Source organism: Martes martes (assembly GCF_963455335.1).
Source record: "Martes martes genome assembly, chromosome: 6".
NCBI classification, from domain to species: Eukaryota; Metazoa; Chordata; class Mammalia; order Carnivora; family Mustelidae; genus Martes; species Martes martes.
This window is the reverse complement of record NC_137893.1, coordinates 20,530,325-20,549,877: the sequence shown is the minus strand read 5'-3', so window position 1 is coordinate 20,549,877 and position 19,553 is coordinate 20,530,325. Positions and strand designations below refer to the sequence as shown.

Here is a 19,553-nt window from a genome sequence, read left to right as displayed (position 1 = left end):
AGTTAATGTTGAAACAAAACTGGAGATTATAATAACTGGAACATGTTCCCTAGACTATTATAGCCATTTTCCTGTAAACTTTAGAAGATGTCAAGCTAAGTAATGTTTTATTTGCTTATATAAATGGTAATAAGCAAATCCAGTAATAACAAGCAATACTATTTAAAAATATAGACATTTATTATTATGAAATCAACTGTTTTAATAAAAAAGCATTAAAGATAATTTAATACATATACAGGTTAAAATAAATGTAAATTTGGATTCTTTTGAGTGCAAACATGTGGTTACCCAAAGAAGAAACCAAAACCTCCTTTATAGATGTAATAAAACCTATCCCTGAAAAGTTAGTGGGTATTACATAGAAGTATTTATATTTTCTACTACTCCTCGTACTTGCTTTTAAAAAATCAGGAGAATTTAAACAGAATATGAAAAAATAAATTATAAATAAATATAAAAATATACCTTGTAAGATCTTTGTTGAAGACATGATTATCACTGTATTTAAGTGCCTAACTATGAGACTATAAATTAAAATATTGAAGAATTCTGTTTTCTCATTTTAGAAAAGAGGAATTTTCTGAAGACAAATGTTTGAAGTTGAGGTAGTAGGACTTCACTAATTTCACAGACATATCATTCACAAATTGTGATGAAATGAAAATCACTTTTTTTTTTTAAGACAAAAGTGCTTTCTAATAGGAAAAGTGCAAATTGGATTTTCTGAATCACAAAAATTCTGAAACAGAAAGAAAAGGTGACAAAATCAAAGTTGTATCTTGGGGTTTCTTTTTCACACAGCTACGCTTAGTCTGGGAAAATCTTCCATAGGCATGCTTTTCGTGGCATCCAGTTGGTCATATTCCTCTATGAGCCCTGATAAAGATGATACAGCTTCCATGAAACAGCTTTCTTCCATCCCTTCAATTTGTAGATAGTGATGAAGATGAGCCTATAAATAAAAAACCGGATAATGTTGACCATTTTCAGAAAATTTAATACATATGTAATTATCCTAAAACATAAATAATTATTAAAATGATAGTTCACTCAGCTTTACAAGAAAAAGGGGAACTCAAATCCTGTGAACTCAGGAGATTTCTCCTTTACATAGTCTGAGTAAACCTCTCCTCTTCAGTTATAATCAGTACAGTGAATAGAGCCGTCAGGATTGCCCCTGATTTGATAGTGTAATTTGTGAGAAGACATCTCAAATAGCCAAAATAAACACATATAGTTACGAAGGTATACTGATAATTACCTTTTTCTTGTAGAGCCTCATGAATCTCTCTCTCAGTTCCATGAAGGTAGGCTTCACACACGTGTTATTTGCTAGAGCTAATAATGAATGGGAATGACCCACAGGAGGTACTGAACACAGGCTGGTCTTCCAGCCTTCTTGATTCCAGGAGACAAACTGTAGAGAAGGTTTTAATCTGAGATACAAAAACCGAAAGGTGAGAATGAAGGTACTGAAAGTATCTGCCATATATGGCAGCGGACATTACTGATGGTACCATTCTAATTGCTCAGTATATAATGTAAGTTACCTATTTTTTACTATTAGCGGTCTCATGGTACAGTCTGACAGTGAGCTAAAGGGATATTTAGTTAGGGGGACATTAAATCTGGGATGAAAAAGAGATGAAAATATTGCAATGTCCTTACTTTGTAATTCAATAGAGTAGTTTTCCTAAAAATAGACTGTCAAAAAATAGTAAAACATACACTTAGAAGCAGTGTAGTCGTAGTAATACAACAGTAGTTAAATTTTCTGAACACTTTCAGAAAATAAAATATCTCCTATATCATTCACTATTCATAAATAACAACTTTGAAGATTTTATTTATTTATTTGACAGAGAGGAGCGAGATCACAAGTAGGCAGTGAGGCAGGCAGAGAGAAGGGGGGAAGCAGGCTCTCTGCTGAGCAGAGAGCCCGATGTGGGGCTCGATCTCAGGACCTTGAGATCATGACCTGAGCCGAAGGCAGAGGCTTAACCCACTGAGCCATCCAGGTGCCATCCATAAATAACAACTTTGTACCATTATTATTCTTATTTTACATTTGAGAAAAATAAGGCTAAGAGAGGCTAAGTAATTTGCTCAAGGTCACCCTTTAATTAAATGGCAGCAGTAGAATTTGAAGAGAGGCCATTTGAACTACTATGCTACACTGTCACAGGTGGTACACATAAATTATCATGAAAATATAAAATCAAACCTTTCAATATTTCTGCGAAGATCTGAAACCTGTACATTTCCTCTAACCATAAGGGCACAGGCAAGGTACAGACTATGTTTGGGGTCAGCCCGAATTAGCTGGTGATCTTTACTAAAGGAATCTGAAAACATCTGATCCAACCTAGAACAATGAAAGAATCACTGTTTATATAAAATATTATTTCTTCTGTGTAGAACTACAAAGTGCAAAGATAGTCACTTATATGTAAATAAACTTCACATACAAACACCTTCTACATTTCAGTGATCATTTTCTCAAAACAATCTTGATAAGAAAGAACAGAGGAGGACACCTTTTATCCTTTATTTAAAGAGAGAAAGAAAAAGGTGCTAACATATTATATGTAATAATAGACAGGATCCTAGAGCCCCAGCCTGGTTCTTATATCCCACTTAACTCAGTACAAATATAATCAGGTTCCCTAGATAACTCTAGATTCTGTGTGCTCAATCTGCAAACTGTCTGGGAAGAGCTGCAGAAATCACCCTGTGTTACCTACTCATTCAACGGATATTTACTGAATGCCTACTATGTGCCAGGCACTATTCTAAGTGCAAGAGACCCAGAAGTGAGCAACAAAAATTTCTACTCTACTGGGGCTTACATTCGATCTTGGTGATGTGATAGCAAGAACAGAAGAGCTGTGGGAGGTTAGTAAATCCTCTGCTACTGTGTTTGAAATTTTGGTGTGTATGTGCTTTTGGGCATTTTTATGGAGTTAAGGAAACCCAGAAAAGGATAAGAACCACTATCCAACAAGTGGGCAAACTCATTCTTGATTTATCCTCTGCCGCAAACTATAAAAACTAGTAAGGAGTTATTTGTAATTTTGGGATACTTATCTTTATTTACATTAGAAATATGGAATTTCAAGAAATCTAAAACACTCCTCATATGTGCTTATTTTATTTTTGTGTAGTTAAAAATGAGATAAGGTACAGGACTAACATTAACAAAAGGCACAACAAAAACCATTCTCACTACAAGAAATTGAAGAGCTTTAAAACTGACTTCTAATAGTACAATTTTAGAACAATTTATTATTTTACTCAAGGATAAATGTGCTCATGTGCTGATATGACAGCCTCTGAAGTATCTATATTACATCAGAAAGGGGTAAAAAGACACAAAGATATAAAGAATATTGTGACAAGTTCCCTAAGAGTATAAAATCTTTAAAGTCCCTTATACATTATCACAAACACATTTTAAAAATAAACCTTTGTAACAAACTATGATTATATGAATACAAAATGCTGCAACAGTATAATTTTTATTAAAATATGCCAAAAAGCAGGGTTAAAAGAAGTTTAATTGGCTTTGAAACATTCAGGTTGAAGGACCAAGTCAAGCATTTTTTTCTTTATGCTGGACTTAATTAGAAATTTCCCGTCTTTATTTTTTAAGAATTAACTTTAAATGTAAAAATGTCTGGACTATCATTATTATAAATAGTTCAGCACCAATTTACATTCTATGTGTCCATACTGAAGATGCACATTTAAATACACTAATTTTTAATATGTGGGGCTGATAATAATGTGATCATTTAGTGAATGATTACGATGTTCCATTTACAATGCAAGTCACTTAAGGTCATCGGCGTCCCATGCAGAAAGAGTCCTATCTACAAGCTGGCATAACTGGGTCTACTAGTTGGCATAACTGGGTTATTTGTTAACAGCTTAAATAAAAGTTATTCAATAGCACTGTGGTATTTATAGTATAGAATTATTGCTTTGTCAAAATTTAAACTACAAAAAAGATCTTTCATCTGGTTTTTATCATTTACATACTTTCCTCTTAAGAGTTTCACAGGACCTTTTCCTTTAGTCAACTGTGGATGCTAGTGGGACATTTTCAAGCTTATCATCACTGTATGTGCTCAGAATGTTTTTCAACTACAGTTTTTTGTTAAGTAAACTGATTAAGTTTTATGCTTATAAATGACACACAGTTACAAAACAAGGTGTTCTGGAAATGATATATAGCAGCTACCATAAACAGTAACACTGGAAAGCCTTCTATGGTGCTGGACTGTGGTAAGAGCTTTAAAGATATTCTTATTTAAGATACCCAACAAGCATATGAGGTACGTGCACCTGCCCAAGGTCCTATAGCTAGTGATGAATTGGCATTCAGACGTATGTATGTCAGATTGCAAAGCCCTGAAATATTTTTCAATAAAAACCAAATCTTTAGGAATTTTATTAGCTCAAAAATTAAGATTTAATGTCAAATAGTTTAATATTGACTTTTTAAACAATGACTTGTAAATAAAGCATTCAAATAATGAAAATGACACAAAGAAAATGACATGAAAAAAATACCCAGAGTTAAAAGTTTTAAAAAAACTTTTGAAAAAAGGTAATTCAAATAATCAAGTCATTGGAATAAAGTTACTGTATCTTACCTTCGGGTAGGAATGTTAACATCTGCCAGTGTATAGAGAGGTGTTAGGCTTGATACAAGATAATGCAGTTGCGGAAAAGGAACTAAATTCATGCTGATTTCATTAAGGTCCATATTAAGGGACCCTTCAAACCTTGCAGAGCTAAAAAATTAACATTAAAGCAAGAGAAAAAAATTTAATGTTAAAATTTTATACTTTGAATGTAGCTTTACTATTCAGCAGGCATTCTTAAATCCTTTCGCACATGGTTCCTCAGTAGAGAATATATGTTCCTTTTTTTGTATTAGTGAAACTTTGTATCATGAATAACATGTATAAAGATAATTAAAGTATAACATACAACATCTATATCAATTCTTATTTGTGGATTATATGACGTGTAACCAAGACACTATTATGTTGCACATTACTCATACAAAAATATCTTACTTAAAACAGACTTTGAATTAAACACATACAGGTCAATAATTATTTAATTATTCTATAAACTTCATTAAATTCTTCAAGGGTCTGCCTGATGTGCTCTACAATTTGGAATATAATAATGCCAAAGCAGGCTTCTAGATCAAAGTCAAGGAAATATTTTGGACCAACTAACAATAAGGAGATAAACATTAGCTGCTTTAGAAGATGAGGCAATCTACAGCAAAAAAAATATGCTTACTGTTATCTAACCAAGATCTCATGTGTTTATCTGTGACAAACTTTTTTCACTTAATACCTATTAATATTCTCTGGAATATACCTGGGAAAATAATGCTTTGGAGTAACAGAAATTAAAGTTCTAGTCTATCACTCCAAGATCTGAAAACACTAGACAGAATAAAATAAAATTAAAAAAACCTCCTGTGACTTAGAGAACCTGAAAGATGCTACTACAAAAATGCTACTACAACATCATCATAGGACAAGTGAAGTTTTCAAACTGTCCTAAGTTTTGCCATTAATAGGATTACCTTGTTAGGTTCAGTAGCAAATTGGCCACAATGTTGTTCATCGCATCAAAGGGCTTCTGGTGCCGTTTCTTAACAGCCCCAGCACTTGAAGTAACCAGACTCTTTGGCTTTATAGTTGTGCCCAACTTTCCAGAATTCACCATCAGGTCAATTTTGCTAATGATGTCAAATAAAGACTTTTAAAGGGAAAATATTGGGAGAGAAGCTATTAACAAGAGTGGACATAGATGACATTTTACCAGAAAGGAAAGAAGAGAAAGAAAAACAATTTAAACTTATTTTTCCTCTTAGATGGGAAGGCTGAAAAATGATGAGAATGTTTCCTATGCACATATAAGCGTAACATAAGGCTGAATGTATATATATCCAAAAATTAACAGTGTCATTTCTTACTTGGTTGTCAATGGGCAACACACAGTCTGCATGCTCGTTGAGTTCCTTCATTGCCAAGATGCTATTGTAAGGCGAGGTTATGACATCATCCTCACCAGAAGGATAAACTGAAGTCACGAATCTGTATACTTCTGGGAATTCATCCTCAAGCATCTTTAAAAGAAATGTGCCAAGTCCAGATCCTGTTCCTGAGAATTAAAATTGCAAAAACAAAAATAAAAATAACCCAGCATAAACTATTCAAAATAAAATTGTGAGGAACTTGGAATTTTATGGCTTCTTTTGATAGGAATGTATTTTAAAAACCAGAGCATTATATAGAAGAGAGTTTTGATTCCATTAAAAATTAAAAAAAAAACCAATATATATACATATATAAAACCTATAAACAAAATGAAAAAGGCAAACTAAGGAAAAAAATCTCCAACACATATGAAGGGCTAAATTTCTTCAATAAAGAGGTCTCATAAATCAACAACCAAAAAAACATGAATAATACAACAGAAAAATGGGTAAAGTATGTAAATATGTAATTCATAATAAATCAAGTGGTGACTAGATGTGAGGATGGTCAAACCCTCCTTCTAATCAAAGAAACCCAAGTTAAAACAATCTAATTTTGAATATATTAATGTTTATAATACTCAGTATTAGTGACAGCATGGGGAAATAAATCCATATAGATTGTTTCTAATACGGATTGGTGAAATAAAGTAGGAAAGTACTTATTAATATCAATCAAAATTCAAAATGCATTCTTTGCTCCCACTTTCCTTTTGGGAATATTACCTACAGCTGTAGGGGCATAAACAGGCAGAAATGTATGTACCAGATATTCAAGTGGGGCCTGTTTGTAATAACTAAATATCATGAACAACTGAACATCCACTAGTGGGAAATGGACTTCAAAAAATATATATTAACAACTGAATTCTAGGAGACAGAGAAAATAATGAAAGACATTCAGGAAAGACATAAAGTGAAAAAATGCTGAAGTAATATGCCCTGCATGATCTTATGTTAAAATACACACACGCACCTTTAAAGGCATAGAAAATATCTGGAAGGATAGACATAGGCAAACGTGATTACCTGTGAGGAGAGAGTCTAGGATTTAGATGTCAGAAAGGAGACCATTTTTAACCTTCACTATTATTTTTGTCAGTAAATTATGAATAAAGTATAGTCTTCTGAGATTTTGAGCAACAGAGGGATTAAAAAAGGCACTATATTTAACTATAAATCAAATTGGTTTTTCGAAAACTTACCCAAACTTGTAGGTTAATTATACTAGTAAATAGAGAATTTGTTTCTTAATGATTATGATGGTCCTCTAAAGGCATGGTTATATAGAAATTATCACTTTAATTTTAAAATGTTATCATACTGAGTAATATGTAAAAAAATCAATTTATAGGGGCGCCTGGGTGGCTCAGTGGGTTGGGCCTCTGCCTTCAGCTCGGGTCATGGTCTCAGGGTCCCGGGATCGAGCCCCACATCCGGCTCTCTGCTCGGGAGGGAGCCTGCTTCCCCCTTTCTCGCTGCTTGCCTCTCTGCCTACTTGTGATCTCTCTCTCAAATAAATAAATAAAATCTTTAAAAAAAATCAATTTATATAATCTGCTGAATATAAAGTCTTAATCTGAGCTTGGAGAAAAATAGTATGGCAGATTTTTCTTTTAAAACTCACTAATCTTTTTGGAAATTAGCAAAATACGATATATGTCTGCTTCATAAAACAGAGGAACAAAATACTTCATTTGCAAGGTACAGGATTCCCCGGGGAAAGAAAGCAATGCAGATCATTTATTCTAGGTCAAGGCAATTACTATGTAAGGAATGGTTTAAAGGAGCTGACTAAAAGGATTTCTTTTATTTATGTCTCTTATTGGACACAAGAAAGGTTGGAAAGCAGTTAAAGAGTATTGATATTTCTTAGCAAGGATACCTATGAACAAGCCAGAAATGCTTAGTTTCTAGGTGGGATATGAGTCTACTCAAGCAAACTCAGACGACAAAGTCAGGATTCCCAGAAAGCTCATATACACTGAAATGTAGCTGGAAATTTTATGAAAGAACTAAAAGTAGAAGAAGAAAAAACTTCAGATTCAGTTGTACTGACTCTTAAAAGGGCTTCAATTTATAAACAACGGTAATAGCAACAAAATTTGGCAAAAATCTAAACTAAGAAGCAGTTATGTATATACTCAAACACATACAGTGTTGAAAGTTGTATCTTTTTTTTTTTTTTAAAAGATTTTATTTATTTATTTGACAGAGAGAGAGAGATCACAAGTAGGCAGAGAGGCAGGCAGAGAGAGAAGCGGGGGAAGCAGGGCTCAATTCCAGGACCCTGACTGAGATCATGACCTGAGCCAAAGTCAGAGGCTTTAACCCACTGAGCCACCCAGGCACCCCTAAAAGTTGTATCTTTATTAAGCATAGGTCTGAAAACAGGCTACTGTTGGCAAAATGAATTTCCACTTACACTTTCACATTGCTATAGGGAAATGAGTGAATAACTTTACCTCCTCCCATGGAATGTATTATAAAAAAACACTGCAAACAATCACAGTGCTCTGCCGACTTTCTGAGTTTCTCTAAAATCTGTTCCTGATAAAGACTGCCAAAAACTTTGTGCCCCACAGCCCTAAAAAAAAAAAAAAAAAGAATATAAATTACAAAAATACCCTGACATTTATTGTTTCAAGATTTTATTACTTCTGAACTAAATGAAAAGATTACAGAAAAACTTAAAAAAGCATTTTACTATAGTAATTCTTGTTTCATATGAATAAATCATATTGTAATATTTCAAAGATACTAGATAGAAAATGTAACAAATATAAAGGTCTATAATCCTCAAATATCCTGATAAAATAGCTCATTATCAATGGATATTAAACTATGGTTTTCTAAATTTATCTTCTCTTTTTCCTTTTCTTTAAGGTATAAATATAAGACTTTAATTACATAGTTTTTCTCATCTCCATTTAACATAAACTCTGATTGCAGTAAGTTTTACACACTGAAGAGCAGAATTTGGTCAACTAGAAAGACATTAAAAATAAAAAATTTTGAAGTAACACATTGGTTTAATAAAGGAGAAAACATTGATCACATCATGTTATCATTAGTTGAAATGATACACAATAGAAAACTGAAATTCATAAGGCTCTGCAAGCCTTTCTGATAATTAAATTTGCATTGAGCACTTTGATGCATTAAAAAATGATTAAACAAAACAAATGAATGACTTCCCCACGACACGCAGTCAGGTTGTATAACTCAAAAATTACAGAAAAAGTTACACAGTTAGTGAAAAGCCAGTTAAGTGGGCAGGTGAATTCATTTAGTGGCTGGTTCTCCCCCATATGAGTTTCTAAGAACGTAAAATGTAAACTCATGTTTTAAAGTTTTATTTATTAGAGTCATCTCTAGCCCCTAACATGGGGCTCAAACTAATGACCCCAATATCAAGAGCTGCATGCTCTTCTAACTGAGCCAGCCAAGCACCCAGCAAATTCATGCTTTAGTGAAATGATATCACTACACATTAGGAACCTGAAAGACAGACTGCAAATATATAAAATAGTAAACATTAGATTTGCAAATAATAAGGAGCTACTTAATTTTTAAAAAACAGCAAAAACCATCTCAATGTAAATTTTCAATGATCATCGCTGAAGGTTTTTACCCCATTAAAGAGAACAGACAGTTATACATATAAGAGCTAAACACAGCCTTTGGCTGAGCTTTAATGCTGGGACACTGGTCTAGCTTGCACCTCTTAGCAGTCCTGTCAAGTTTGACCAACTGGAGAACTTGATAGAGTCAAATAGTATAGGTAAGAGAACAGTTTATAAAAACAGTTACAACTATCATTGTTTTCAGATGACATTCAATTTTTTACATACGGCATGTTCTCACCAATTATTCCCCGAGCCAGAAATATCAGTGATGAGCTGCTTGCTATCAAACACATCTCTCAATGGTCCCTGCAGAATTTCATTTACTACCCCTTCTTCCATGTCAATCAAGACAGCCTGAGAAAGAGAAATAAAATCGAATTAGCTTACGTTTTTAGACCTAGTAACTCTGTAAATGAATTTATGAACTAAAAGTTGCATTGTTTTTTTATAGTTTAAGCTTAGTCAAATCTTTATTTGAATCTTTGTGTAGAATCTGTTATAAGAATGAAAAAAGTAATTTCACTCTGCTCAGGAGATGGAATACAATTAAAAGGTGGGTTCTAAACTCTCAGTCTACTCCAAAATACCACGTGGTGTGGGGGGAGGAACTGAATAATCCCCTCAACTGATTTTCTAACAATTCTTTTATTCATGTGCCTATGTGATTGTAAATGTTTTGAAAACAAGGTCTCAGAAATTTAGAAGGTGCCCTAACCAGAAAAAAATTCTCAATAAATATACGGTCTGTTAATGCACTTGCTCACCAGGAACAACCATGCTGCTCTTCACGAATCACAGCCCAAAACGGTTCAATTCAGATCAGTAAACTTACTGTCAGATGCAAACCAAGGCCCTCGATAGAGGTCAAAGGTGACAACAGGGTCCCTACTCCCAAGAAAACCTAATTCATTACCGCGAACACTATTGTCATGGGCAATAACCTTTACTACTTAGAAGAAAATGAGAATATAAAACATAAAATTAAGTATGGAAAGAAAAATAGAAAAGCCTGGAGGGAAATACAGCAAAATGTAGACAGGGATAGCTTGGCAGTAGGATTGCATACCCCCTACTCTCACTTTTTGTACTTCCCATGTTTTCTACACTGAGGAAGACGAGTGAAAAAGTAAAATAAATAGTTAAAAAAGCTGAAAAAATTCTGAAATAACTTTAGAATACACTACAAAGCTATTAATTCTTTGATTCAGTGTCAGAGGAAGTGCTTGGTTTATGGGCTTTTTTAGTTCTAGTGACCCTGTGACTTTAAGCACTTACAGTGTTTCTATGTGCTTTGTACGTATTACCCCATTTGATCCTCACAACCCCGTGCATAGGTACTATGCTTACCCCTGTTTTACGCTTAAGAAAACTGAGGCCTAGGAAAGCTAAATCACTTAGTTGCGATCACCTGGCTAGTACGTGATGGAGTGGAGATTCAAACTCGGTTAGCCTGGCTGCAGAATCTTCAGTCTTCACCATCAAACGCCAGGCTCTCCTATCTACTGAGATAGTCAAGTGTGATATATATGGAGTACTAACTACCATGGCGTTGCAACTTTGCCCATTTAAATTATGTGAATTAAACTGTTTGTGGAATTAACTATGCTACTGTAAGCAAGCAACTGAATTAGTCTTACTCAGTATATATATATATATATATATATATATATATATACAGAAATATATTTCTAATTGTACAATAGCATATCACAGTAGTATACTAGAAAGACTATAAAATTATATATTATAAATGTGCTCTTTTATATATAGCAAGCAATATACATATACTTTAGGTATACTGGACTATATAGGGTTATTTACTGGCAATTTAAGTTTTTCTAGGATATTTTGATAATATGCAAGTTTTACCTAGATGTTGACTTTTAACACCTAATCAACCATAAGAGAGACTTCACTGTATGGGCAAACAGTAGTATACTACAAGTTGTATAAGATTACAAAAAGAAAAAAAAATTAGCTTATAACGGCCTTATTCCAAAACAGATTTATTTATGATAATTTGTGGAAGACTACCCTCAATTACCTTGCAATCGGGCAAAGCAAGCAAGAGGAAGATGACAAACTGACATTCAAGACCCTCTTGAAGTCAGGTTTGATAGAATCATACTGTCATCATCATTGAACATGAAAACGCTGACATGGTATAGAACTTTTTCAATTCTAGTCATATCAAGCCTTCGATTTGTTTTTCCCTTGGAAATTAATTAAACGAGGAGGAATTATTCTGGGTTCCTCACATAGCCATCCAAGGTCTAGAATCACAACTGGTTTTTTTTTTTTTTGTTTAATTTTTTATTTATTTTCAGCGTAACAGTATTCATTGTTTTTTCACCCCACCCAGTGCTCCATGCAATCTGTGCCCTCCCTAATACCCACCACCTGGTTCCCCCACCCTCCCACCCCGCCCCTTCAAAACCCTCAGGTTGTTTTTTCAGAGTCCATAGTCTCTCATGGTTCACCTCCCCTTCCAATTTCCCTCAACTCCCTTCTCCTCTCCATCTACCCTTGTCCTCTATATTATTTGTTATGCTCCACCAATAAGTGAAACCATATGATACTTGACTTTCTCTGTTTGACTTATTTCACTCAACATAATCTCTTCCAGTCCTGTCCATGTTGCTACAAAAGTTGGGTATTCGTCCTTTCTGATGGAGGCATAATACTCCATAGTGTACAACTGTTTCAGGACTTGATGTTTATTGTTTTCTACCACAAGAGCAACCTGGTGATAGCTTTCTGGTCTTTGAGCTTCCCCTTAATTGTAATATAGGATTTACAAAACTCTGAGTATTTACCCATTAGCCTATGATACTGGATACAGTGGAGGGACCTGACCACCAAGTTATCTTGCAAAGAGTTCAGTGATCACAGCCACTTAATACCAAGACTCCTAAGGCGAAATGGAAGAGTACCTTCTAGGACAAGTCAAAGGTGACAGAGACACACTGATTTATTCTCTCCTAATAGCGTTTTCTCCACCTCCTACCTTGCTCACTGATAGGATACTGGGAAAGAGCTCAAACTGGGAGTGCTCCAGGAAATGTCAATGTTACTTTTTCTGTAAGATTTGGATTGGGATGTTAGTGCTCTCCATAGCATGTAGGATACCAAGTTTTAATCATCTGAACAGCCTATAAGCACATGGTCTCTGCCACTAAATTTTGTTTTCCAAGGACATCTGAGGTTACAGATACAAGGAGACAGTTCCCAGGTACCACAACACGATTGCTTTTTGCTCTTCCAGCCATGACTCCAGGTCTAATCCTTACTGTCTCAATTCCTTCCATCCAAACTGCTTTTCTTTTTTGTTACAAAGATTATTGATCAACAACTGGAAAAAGCAGGTTGTTGTAGAGAAACAATTGCAGAAGTGTTGTTGTTGGAATGAGATTAAGACTAAATATGGGCGACTGACTCAAATCATTTTTGTTCAAGAGGTCTTAACGGAGTTATGGTATTCACTATAATGCAGCGGGATCCGATCTGTGCTTTGGACTGGGAATAGTAACTGATGCAAAGAAATGTTCCATTACCTTCAAATGAAAAATTAACCTGCATTAGCATGTGTCTCAGGCTAGAATTAAGAAAGCTCCTTTTGTTATCATTTACCCAGATGTATATTTCCCCTGAAACATTTATTAAAAAAATGCTAAGATAGTGTTTTTCCTTTAAGCACTAAATTTTCCCCCTAAAGTTCCAGGCAGATATAAATGTCTGCTTAATTATATTTATATTAAAATGTGGCTTAGTAAATACCTTTTTTATATTTGAGAAGTTAAATTAAAATTTTATTCTGATAGTTACAGAAATATAGTTATTTTTAAAAGACACACAATTTAAGAATCCAAGTATACACATCTTACTCGTGCTTTCAAAGTACAAATTTTCCCCTTGGAAATATTGCCACCATCACCAACCACTCTGAAAGATAAAAAATGAGAAAAGGTCATAAGATCTCCCAAAGGCTAATACTGCTATTAGGTAATTAACTCCCGTTTATATAAAGCTACTTACAGGCCTGGTGAGGCAGACACAAAAGGCAACATATAGAAAGTGCCTTTCCTATTTTTCTCCCTTGTTTACCCTCCACTTAGGCTGAAAAGTGAATACTTTTTTCCCTGGCTTTCTTTGTAGTTAGGGCTGGCCATGTAATCTAGTTCTTACTAATGAGATAAAAGGGAGATATCTTGAGAAGCTTTTCTGATAAAGAGGACCAGATGTAGTCGATGCCAACTCTTCCCTTTTCCTACCTTGAACATGAATAAAGACGTGATGCATGGAATGGAGGCTGCCACTTTATAGTTATGAAAAAACAAACATGAGGACAAGAAGCCAACACAATAGGAATAATGAAATGAAAGTATCTTGGTCTTTTAAGGAACTTCTCCAAGCCTAGATCACCTATTTCCAGATTTCTTTATATGGGATAACTGGATACTTCTATTGGATAAGCCACCATTACTGAGGTTTCCTACTGTAGCTGAACACACATCAACTGATATAACGGTTATGTATCACCGAATATCTAAGCCTGTTCCTAGAATGTCATATTGAATTAAAGTAACTACACCTATGACCAAACACAGAGTATGAGTCAATACAGCTCACAAGAAGACAATATAAGAAAGGAGGTTGAATTGAACAGAGATGATGCTGTAGGTTGGGTTAGTAAACTATGGTCCTTGGACTGACTCTAACCAGCTGCTTATTTTCCTAAAGTTTTATTCAAACACAGCCATGCCCACTTGCTTAGGTACTACTAAGCTATACCTGCATTCCCATTACAACAGCAGAATCAAACAGACGTGACACAGACCTTATGGTCTTCAAAACCTAAAATAGTTACCACCTGGTCCTTTGAAGGAAAGGTTTGTTAACCCCTAGTATAGGTAAATTCTTAGTACACTATTAAAAAGGTATGGTCATTTCCTCAAATAGACATAGAAGTGTACAAAAAATGTGCTTGTGTTTTTGAAAGGTTTTTTGTTTGTTTGTTTGTTTGTTTTTGTACTAACATGGAACAGATGTTCCAGGTGTTGCTAGTACAAAGAAAGAAGAGTAAAATGCCAAGACTCATCTCTCCTTTTTGGATAAACTTGGGATTGGGGAAATAAGAATGCCCTCACGTTAAATTATAAAACAGAGTACAGGAGAGTATAGTTACGTAGTCACCTTATTAAGAAAGAATAGCTCCCTGGCTGAGTCTCAACTAAGTAATACTTAATGAAAGGACTGGCCATCAAGGGTAGAGGGGATGAGAGTGGGAATTTAGTTAGAAGGGAAGCACAGAAAAGGAAGTATGACAAAGGCAAATTTGCATCGCTTTAACAGTATTTAGGGGAGAGGATGTTCTAGTTCACAAACAAGAGGGAATCCTACATAACAGGTATCTCCATATAATAAAGATAAATGACACCAATCATTAAGGTAATATATCTAACTCCCCTTGGTCTGATTCCATGATCACCAAGCAACCTTCTATTATTACTTTTCAGGTAGATTCCCTAGAGAAGAGAAAGTGTTTTCGAAGGGAAAGGAAGATCTGATGCTCCTGAGTTATGGTTCCTACTGTCAATTACTACATTGACTTTCTGCTTTTTAATTTCCCATTCTCTTTGAGTTTGGTTTATCTGCCTGTACTGGAAAGCAATGGACTCCTTAACAAGATGTTAACAAGAGTTTAGAGACAAGTTAACAAGATGTTAACAAGAGTTTAGAGTTTGCAAATCTGAGGGTCAAACTCTGGGATTTACCAAGGAAGTAGAGCCTCTAATTAGCCTTCCCTAGGAGATAACTTACCTTAAATACCCAGCCAACTAATTCAAACTAGAACTAGAATTTTTCTTTTTTTAAAGATTTATTTATTTATTTATTTATTTGACAGAGAAATCACAAGTAGGCAGAGAGGCGGGCAGAGAGAGGGAAGCAGGCTCCCTGCTGGGCAGAGAGCCCCACGCAGGGCTTGATTCCAGGACCCTGAGATCACGACCTGAGCCGAAGGCAGAGGATTAACCCTCTGAGCCACCCAGGTGCCCTTAGAACTAGAATTTTAATTATACAAAGGTGGATCTTCATGACATATTTTTTAGTTCAAGTTCACTACAGTTTAGTTTTATTAATTATTTTGAAAATACACAAACTTAACGATTAAATATTAAAAGCTTACGGACATATCTTGAATGTTAAAATTACTTTCAGATAAAAGATACATATGCTCTTTATTATATAAACAAAAGTAATCTGACAACTGTTTTTCTCTTTTAGCACATTCTATTCCTACAACAAATATTCCTGACTAGAAATAGTGTCACAGAAGTGTAAAAAATGTATTTTTCTTTCAAAGGTTAGTCATTCTTGAACGCATTAACAACATACCCTGAAGGAAACTTTCATCAGTCTTTCAGTAAAACTTTATTTCAAGGTCATGTTAAACGAAGGCACATGAGGGGCGCCTGGGTGGCTCAGCTGGTTAAGTGTCTGCTTTCTGCTCAGGTCATGATCCTGGGGTCCTGGGATGGAGCCCCACATGAGGCTCCCTGCTCATCAGGGAGTCTGCTTCTTCCTTTCCCTCTGCCCCCACTTGTGCTAGTGTGCACTCTCTCTCCAATAAATAAAATCTTTAAAAAATAAAAAGAAGGCACACTGAAGTTTCTTTTTGTTCCTTCAAATGGCCTTAAAAGGAAACTTGCTCTCCTGCTCAGCAGAATAATATGAGAAATATGAATGATACGGGAATGTGAAAAAAAATGCTTTCAATAATGAGAAAAATAAAAAAGCTAGACAACTTCTTTATAGCTATCAACTGTTTCATTGTCCCTTGAAGAACTCTCACCCAATGGCATGAAAAGAATCATTATGCAATGTGATAGACTTTAATGCCATCTTACCTGGTATCCACATTTCTAAAGAAGCTGCTTAATGCCTCATCATAAATTCCTTTCTAAAAAGAAAAAAGTATATTTATAACATTTGATTAGTTTTACCTCTTTCCCAAATGAAATCCTTTCGATTTAATATTCTCACAATACTGTAATGGTTGGTATTTGGCTATGAGAACAACAGCAAAAATGCAAGTTATCATAAAGTGCTTAGACTGATTCTTCCTACCTAAAGAATAAATGCCATAAAATCTATGGATTAAGTGTAGCTGAGGGTGCTGAAGAAAGGAGTCCCCACAGGACTGTAGCACAGGTACGTCAAACGAAAGCTTTGTCTGGATTCCTGGTGATCATTTTCAACTTGATTAAATTCAGGAAAACACTACACATGTTACATAGTTTACGGGTACTTCCCCAATACTCTCTCATCGCTCTTCACAAGAATCCTGTTAACAGTGAGACCCTGAGAATCAGGGAGCCTTAAGACTAAGATCTTTGGCCATCGTTTGTTCTGTGCCTAACGCCAAAAAAACAAAACAAAACAAAACAAAACAAAACAAAAAAACAAAACCGTTTAAAAACCAGTTTGTTCTTTCCTGAGGAGATCCCATTCGCCTTATACTGGTCAGATAAAAGATCAAATGGACTGATTCTTGCTTATTTGTTGGACGAGCCTCGGTGAAAGGCGAGGGGCCTCCGGGCAGCGGGGCCGGTACCTGATTGACCGCGGCATGCTCCCTCAGCGCCAGATCCCAGAAGCAGCAGCCGATCTGGTTTCCGCACTGGCCCACTGCGATAAGCGACAAGAGCGAAAGAGTGTAGCCATTAGGTGGCAAACAAGGCCACTCGGTTGCGCGGTGACCGACTGCCCACCCCCCGCGCAGCTTACCCTGTACAACCACCGACTGGGTCATACTACGATGGGTCCAGACGAAGGTACCAGTGAACCCGCGGCCACTTTCGAACTCCCTTGCGAGCTCCGCCTACCAGCGGCACGCCTACAGGCGCCCGGCAGCCGTAAGTCATGCTGCTGCCGCAAGTCACTGCCGTCGCAACGCTCTTCTCTAGAATCAAGCTAAGTTTTTCCGTCAGAAGGCAGCGCAGGGGTTCTTGCGTCCCACCGTTACCATAGCGAATGGGCCTCCGGACGGTAGATCCTGCTGCTTGCCAACATCTTTGAGCTTCGGCAGCTCCGGAAGCTGGGGTAACTGGCGGGTAATTAGGCCTTGGAGTGGGATTTTAAAATGGGTGTCTTTAAAAGTGTTTATGGCCTATGAGACACCTAGTGTTTGTTCAGTCTTGACACCCTGGGAGTTGGGTCAAATTCCGTTAACCAGAGTCCTTGGGACGCTCTGCTTTCGAGCGTCTTTACAACAAGTCCTTTCTTCTAACAGAAAACAATGTCGACGGGCACAAAGTAATCCCAGACAAATAGGCGTGTCAAGCTACAACCGAAACTAGGCAGTTTATACACTTCGACAAAAAAGCGCTTCAGAGACACAATCAGTGTTCATTGAAGCTGTATACTCCCGACATGAACTTCTAGGCCTTCCAGAGTATTCAAAAGAAGTCAAGACATGCATCCAGCCCCAAGAAGCCTATAATCTTAGATACACAGTAAATACTAAAACAATTTTTGTCCTACTCTATTGTGTGGTGCTGATTGTAAGTTCTGTAGGGTTCAGTGGATGAGAATGTAGATCAGTAAACAGAAGTCTAGTGAAAGAGATGACATTAAAACTAGGCATTCGATTTATGTCAATTAGATGGAAGGAAGAAGACTAAGACTAAGACATTCCTGAAAATTACCAAGTACCAAAAATTGCCAAACATTGAAAAACACTCTAAACTGTTATCGATCAATTTAGACCAGACTTCGATTAAGAACTCCAGAACTTCTTTACTGAAATTAATAATTTCCACAAAATTGTGAGGAACTACAAAATCTTAGGATTTTTTAGGAAGCCATCTCCATGAAAAAAAAAAAGTATATGTGCAATTAGTATGTGGTGATAGTAACCATAATATTTGATTGACTAGAACACCTTATTCCTCCACCAAGACAAATAGTTTCTACATTCTCTGATAGCTGGTAAGTTTGAAGTTGCGATGGGGGGTTTATAGTGCTTAGGCTTTCCCACATTTCCATTTGGATGTTTTTAATTTTAGTATTTATATCCCTTGTGATTAATAGGTAACTTTTAATCCAGAATGTTTTGCAATTGCTAGATTTTACTCTTAATTGCTTATTAGTGAGCATGGAGTTAGTGGTGGAGGTATAGTTTGGAACCACCAATACCTCACTTCACATCTTCATGTTGAAGTCCCAAAGCCTGGGGCTTCCCAAATTTGCAAAGTTTGGTTCAGTTTGTAGGCAGTGATGTTAGGTCTGTGCCAGTGAGTTATGGTGTCAGCTCATCTGGTGGTCTGGCCTCTGCGAGCTCTGTCTTTCATACAGTGGTGAGATCCAAGTCGTTAGTCCATGCAGGTCATACATGGGAACAAGTTAAGTTAAGAAAGTCCTAACAAGCCTCATTAATAACTTCAGTTTGGGGAGCATCAGAATGAGAGGCAATTCTGCTTCAGAATCAAGGCAGAGCCTTCTTTACCGGCCATTGCAGGACCTCAGTAGAAGCAGAAAAACTTTTTAGAGTTTATATTTTACAAGAACTCGCATTGAAGTCATATATTTGAGCATAGCCTGGAGTTGAATATGCTCCTCATTAGATGGGTCGATACCCCATTTAAGATATTCAGCAAACTCAGAAGAGCAGGAAGAACCCAGGCCATCCTGGATGGTGATACACAGCTCTAGTGGAGTTATAATATACCTCCTCTGATACAAACAGTGAAAAAAATATAACTTACCTTTCAAACTATAGCTGTAAGTAGGAGAATTGGTTTTAGAAATACAGAATTAGAAGCACAAAGAGGTAGATTAGAGAGCTGAAA

The 19,553-nt window shown here is 35.9% G+C and overlaps 1 protein-coding gene across 1 annotated transcript; it reads right to left on the bottom strand.

The window, feature by feature from the left end:
* Positions 1-85: 85 nt before the first annotated feature.
* TUBE1 (tubulin epsilon 1) lies at positions 86-17,597 on the bottom strand. The gene is made up of 12 exons (XM_080807128.1): positions 17,491-17,597; positions 17,318-17,391; positions 16,611-16,663; positions 13,587-13,644; positions 9,941-10,056; positions 8,539-8,660; positions 6,011-6,198; positions 5,618-5,793; positions 4,662-4,802; positions 2,228-2,368; positions 1,265-1,439; positions 86-955 (listed from the first exon to the last, which is right to left on the bottom strand). The coding sequence occupies exons 1-12, from the start codon at positions 17,513-17,515 to the stop codon at positions 797-799; spliced, it is 1,428 nt and encodes a 475-aa protein (XP_080663254.1). The 5' UTR covers positions 17,516-17,597; the 3' UTR covers positions 86-796.
* Positions 17,598-19,553: the final 1,956 nt, after the last annotated feature.

What these genes read in the sequence shown, in the direction of transcription:
- TUBE1 (XM_080807128.1), bottom strand. Translation starts at nt 17,515, where the DNA reads ATGACCCAGTCGGTGGTTGTACAGG. An exon ending in TGTTGCCCATTGACAACCAA is followed by an intron (nt 5,794 to 6,010) that starts GTAAGAAATGAC and finishes TCCCTTTAAAAG; the next exon opens with TCTTTATTTGACATCATTAG. An exon ending in CTTCGCAGAAATATTGAAAG is followed by an intron (nt 1,440 to 2,227) that starts GTTTGATTTTAT and finishes TTTGTATCTCAG; the next exon opens with ATTAAAACCTTCTCTACAGT.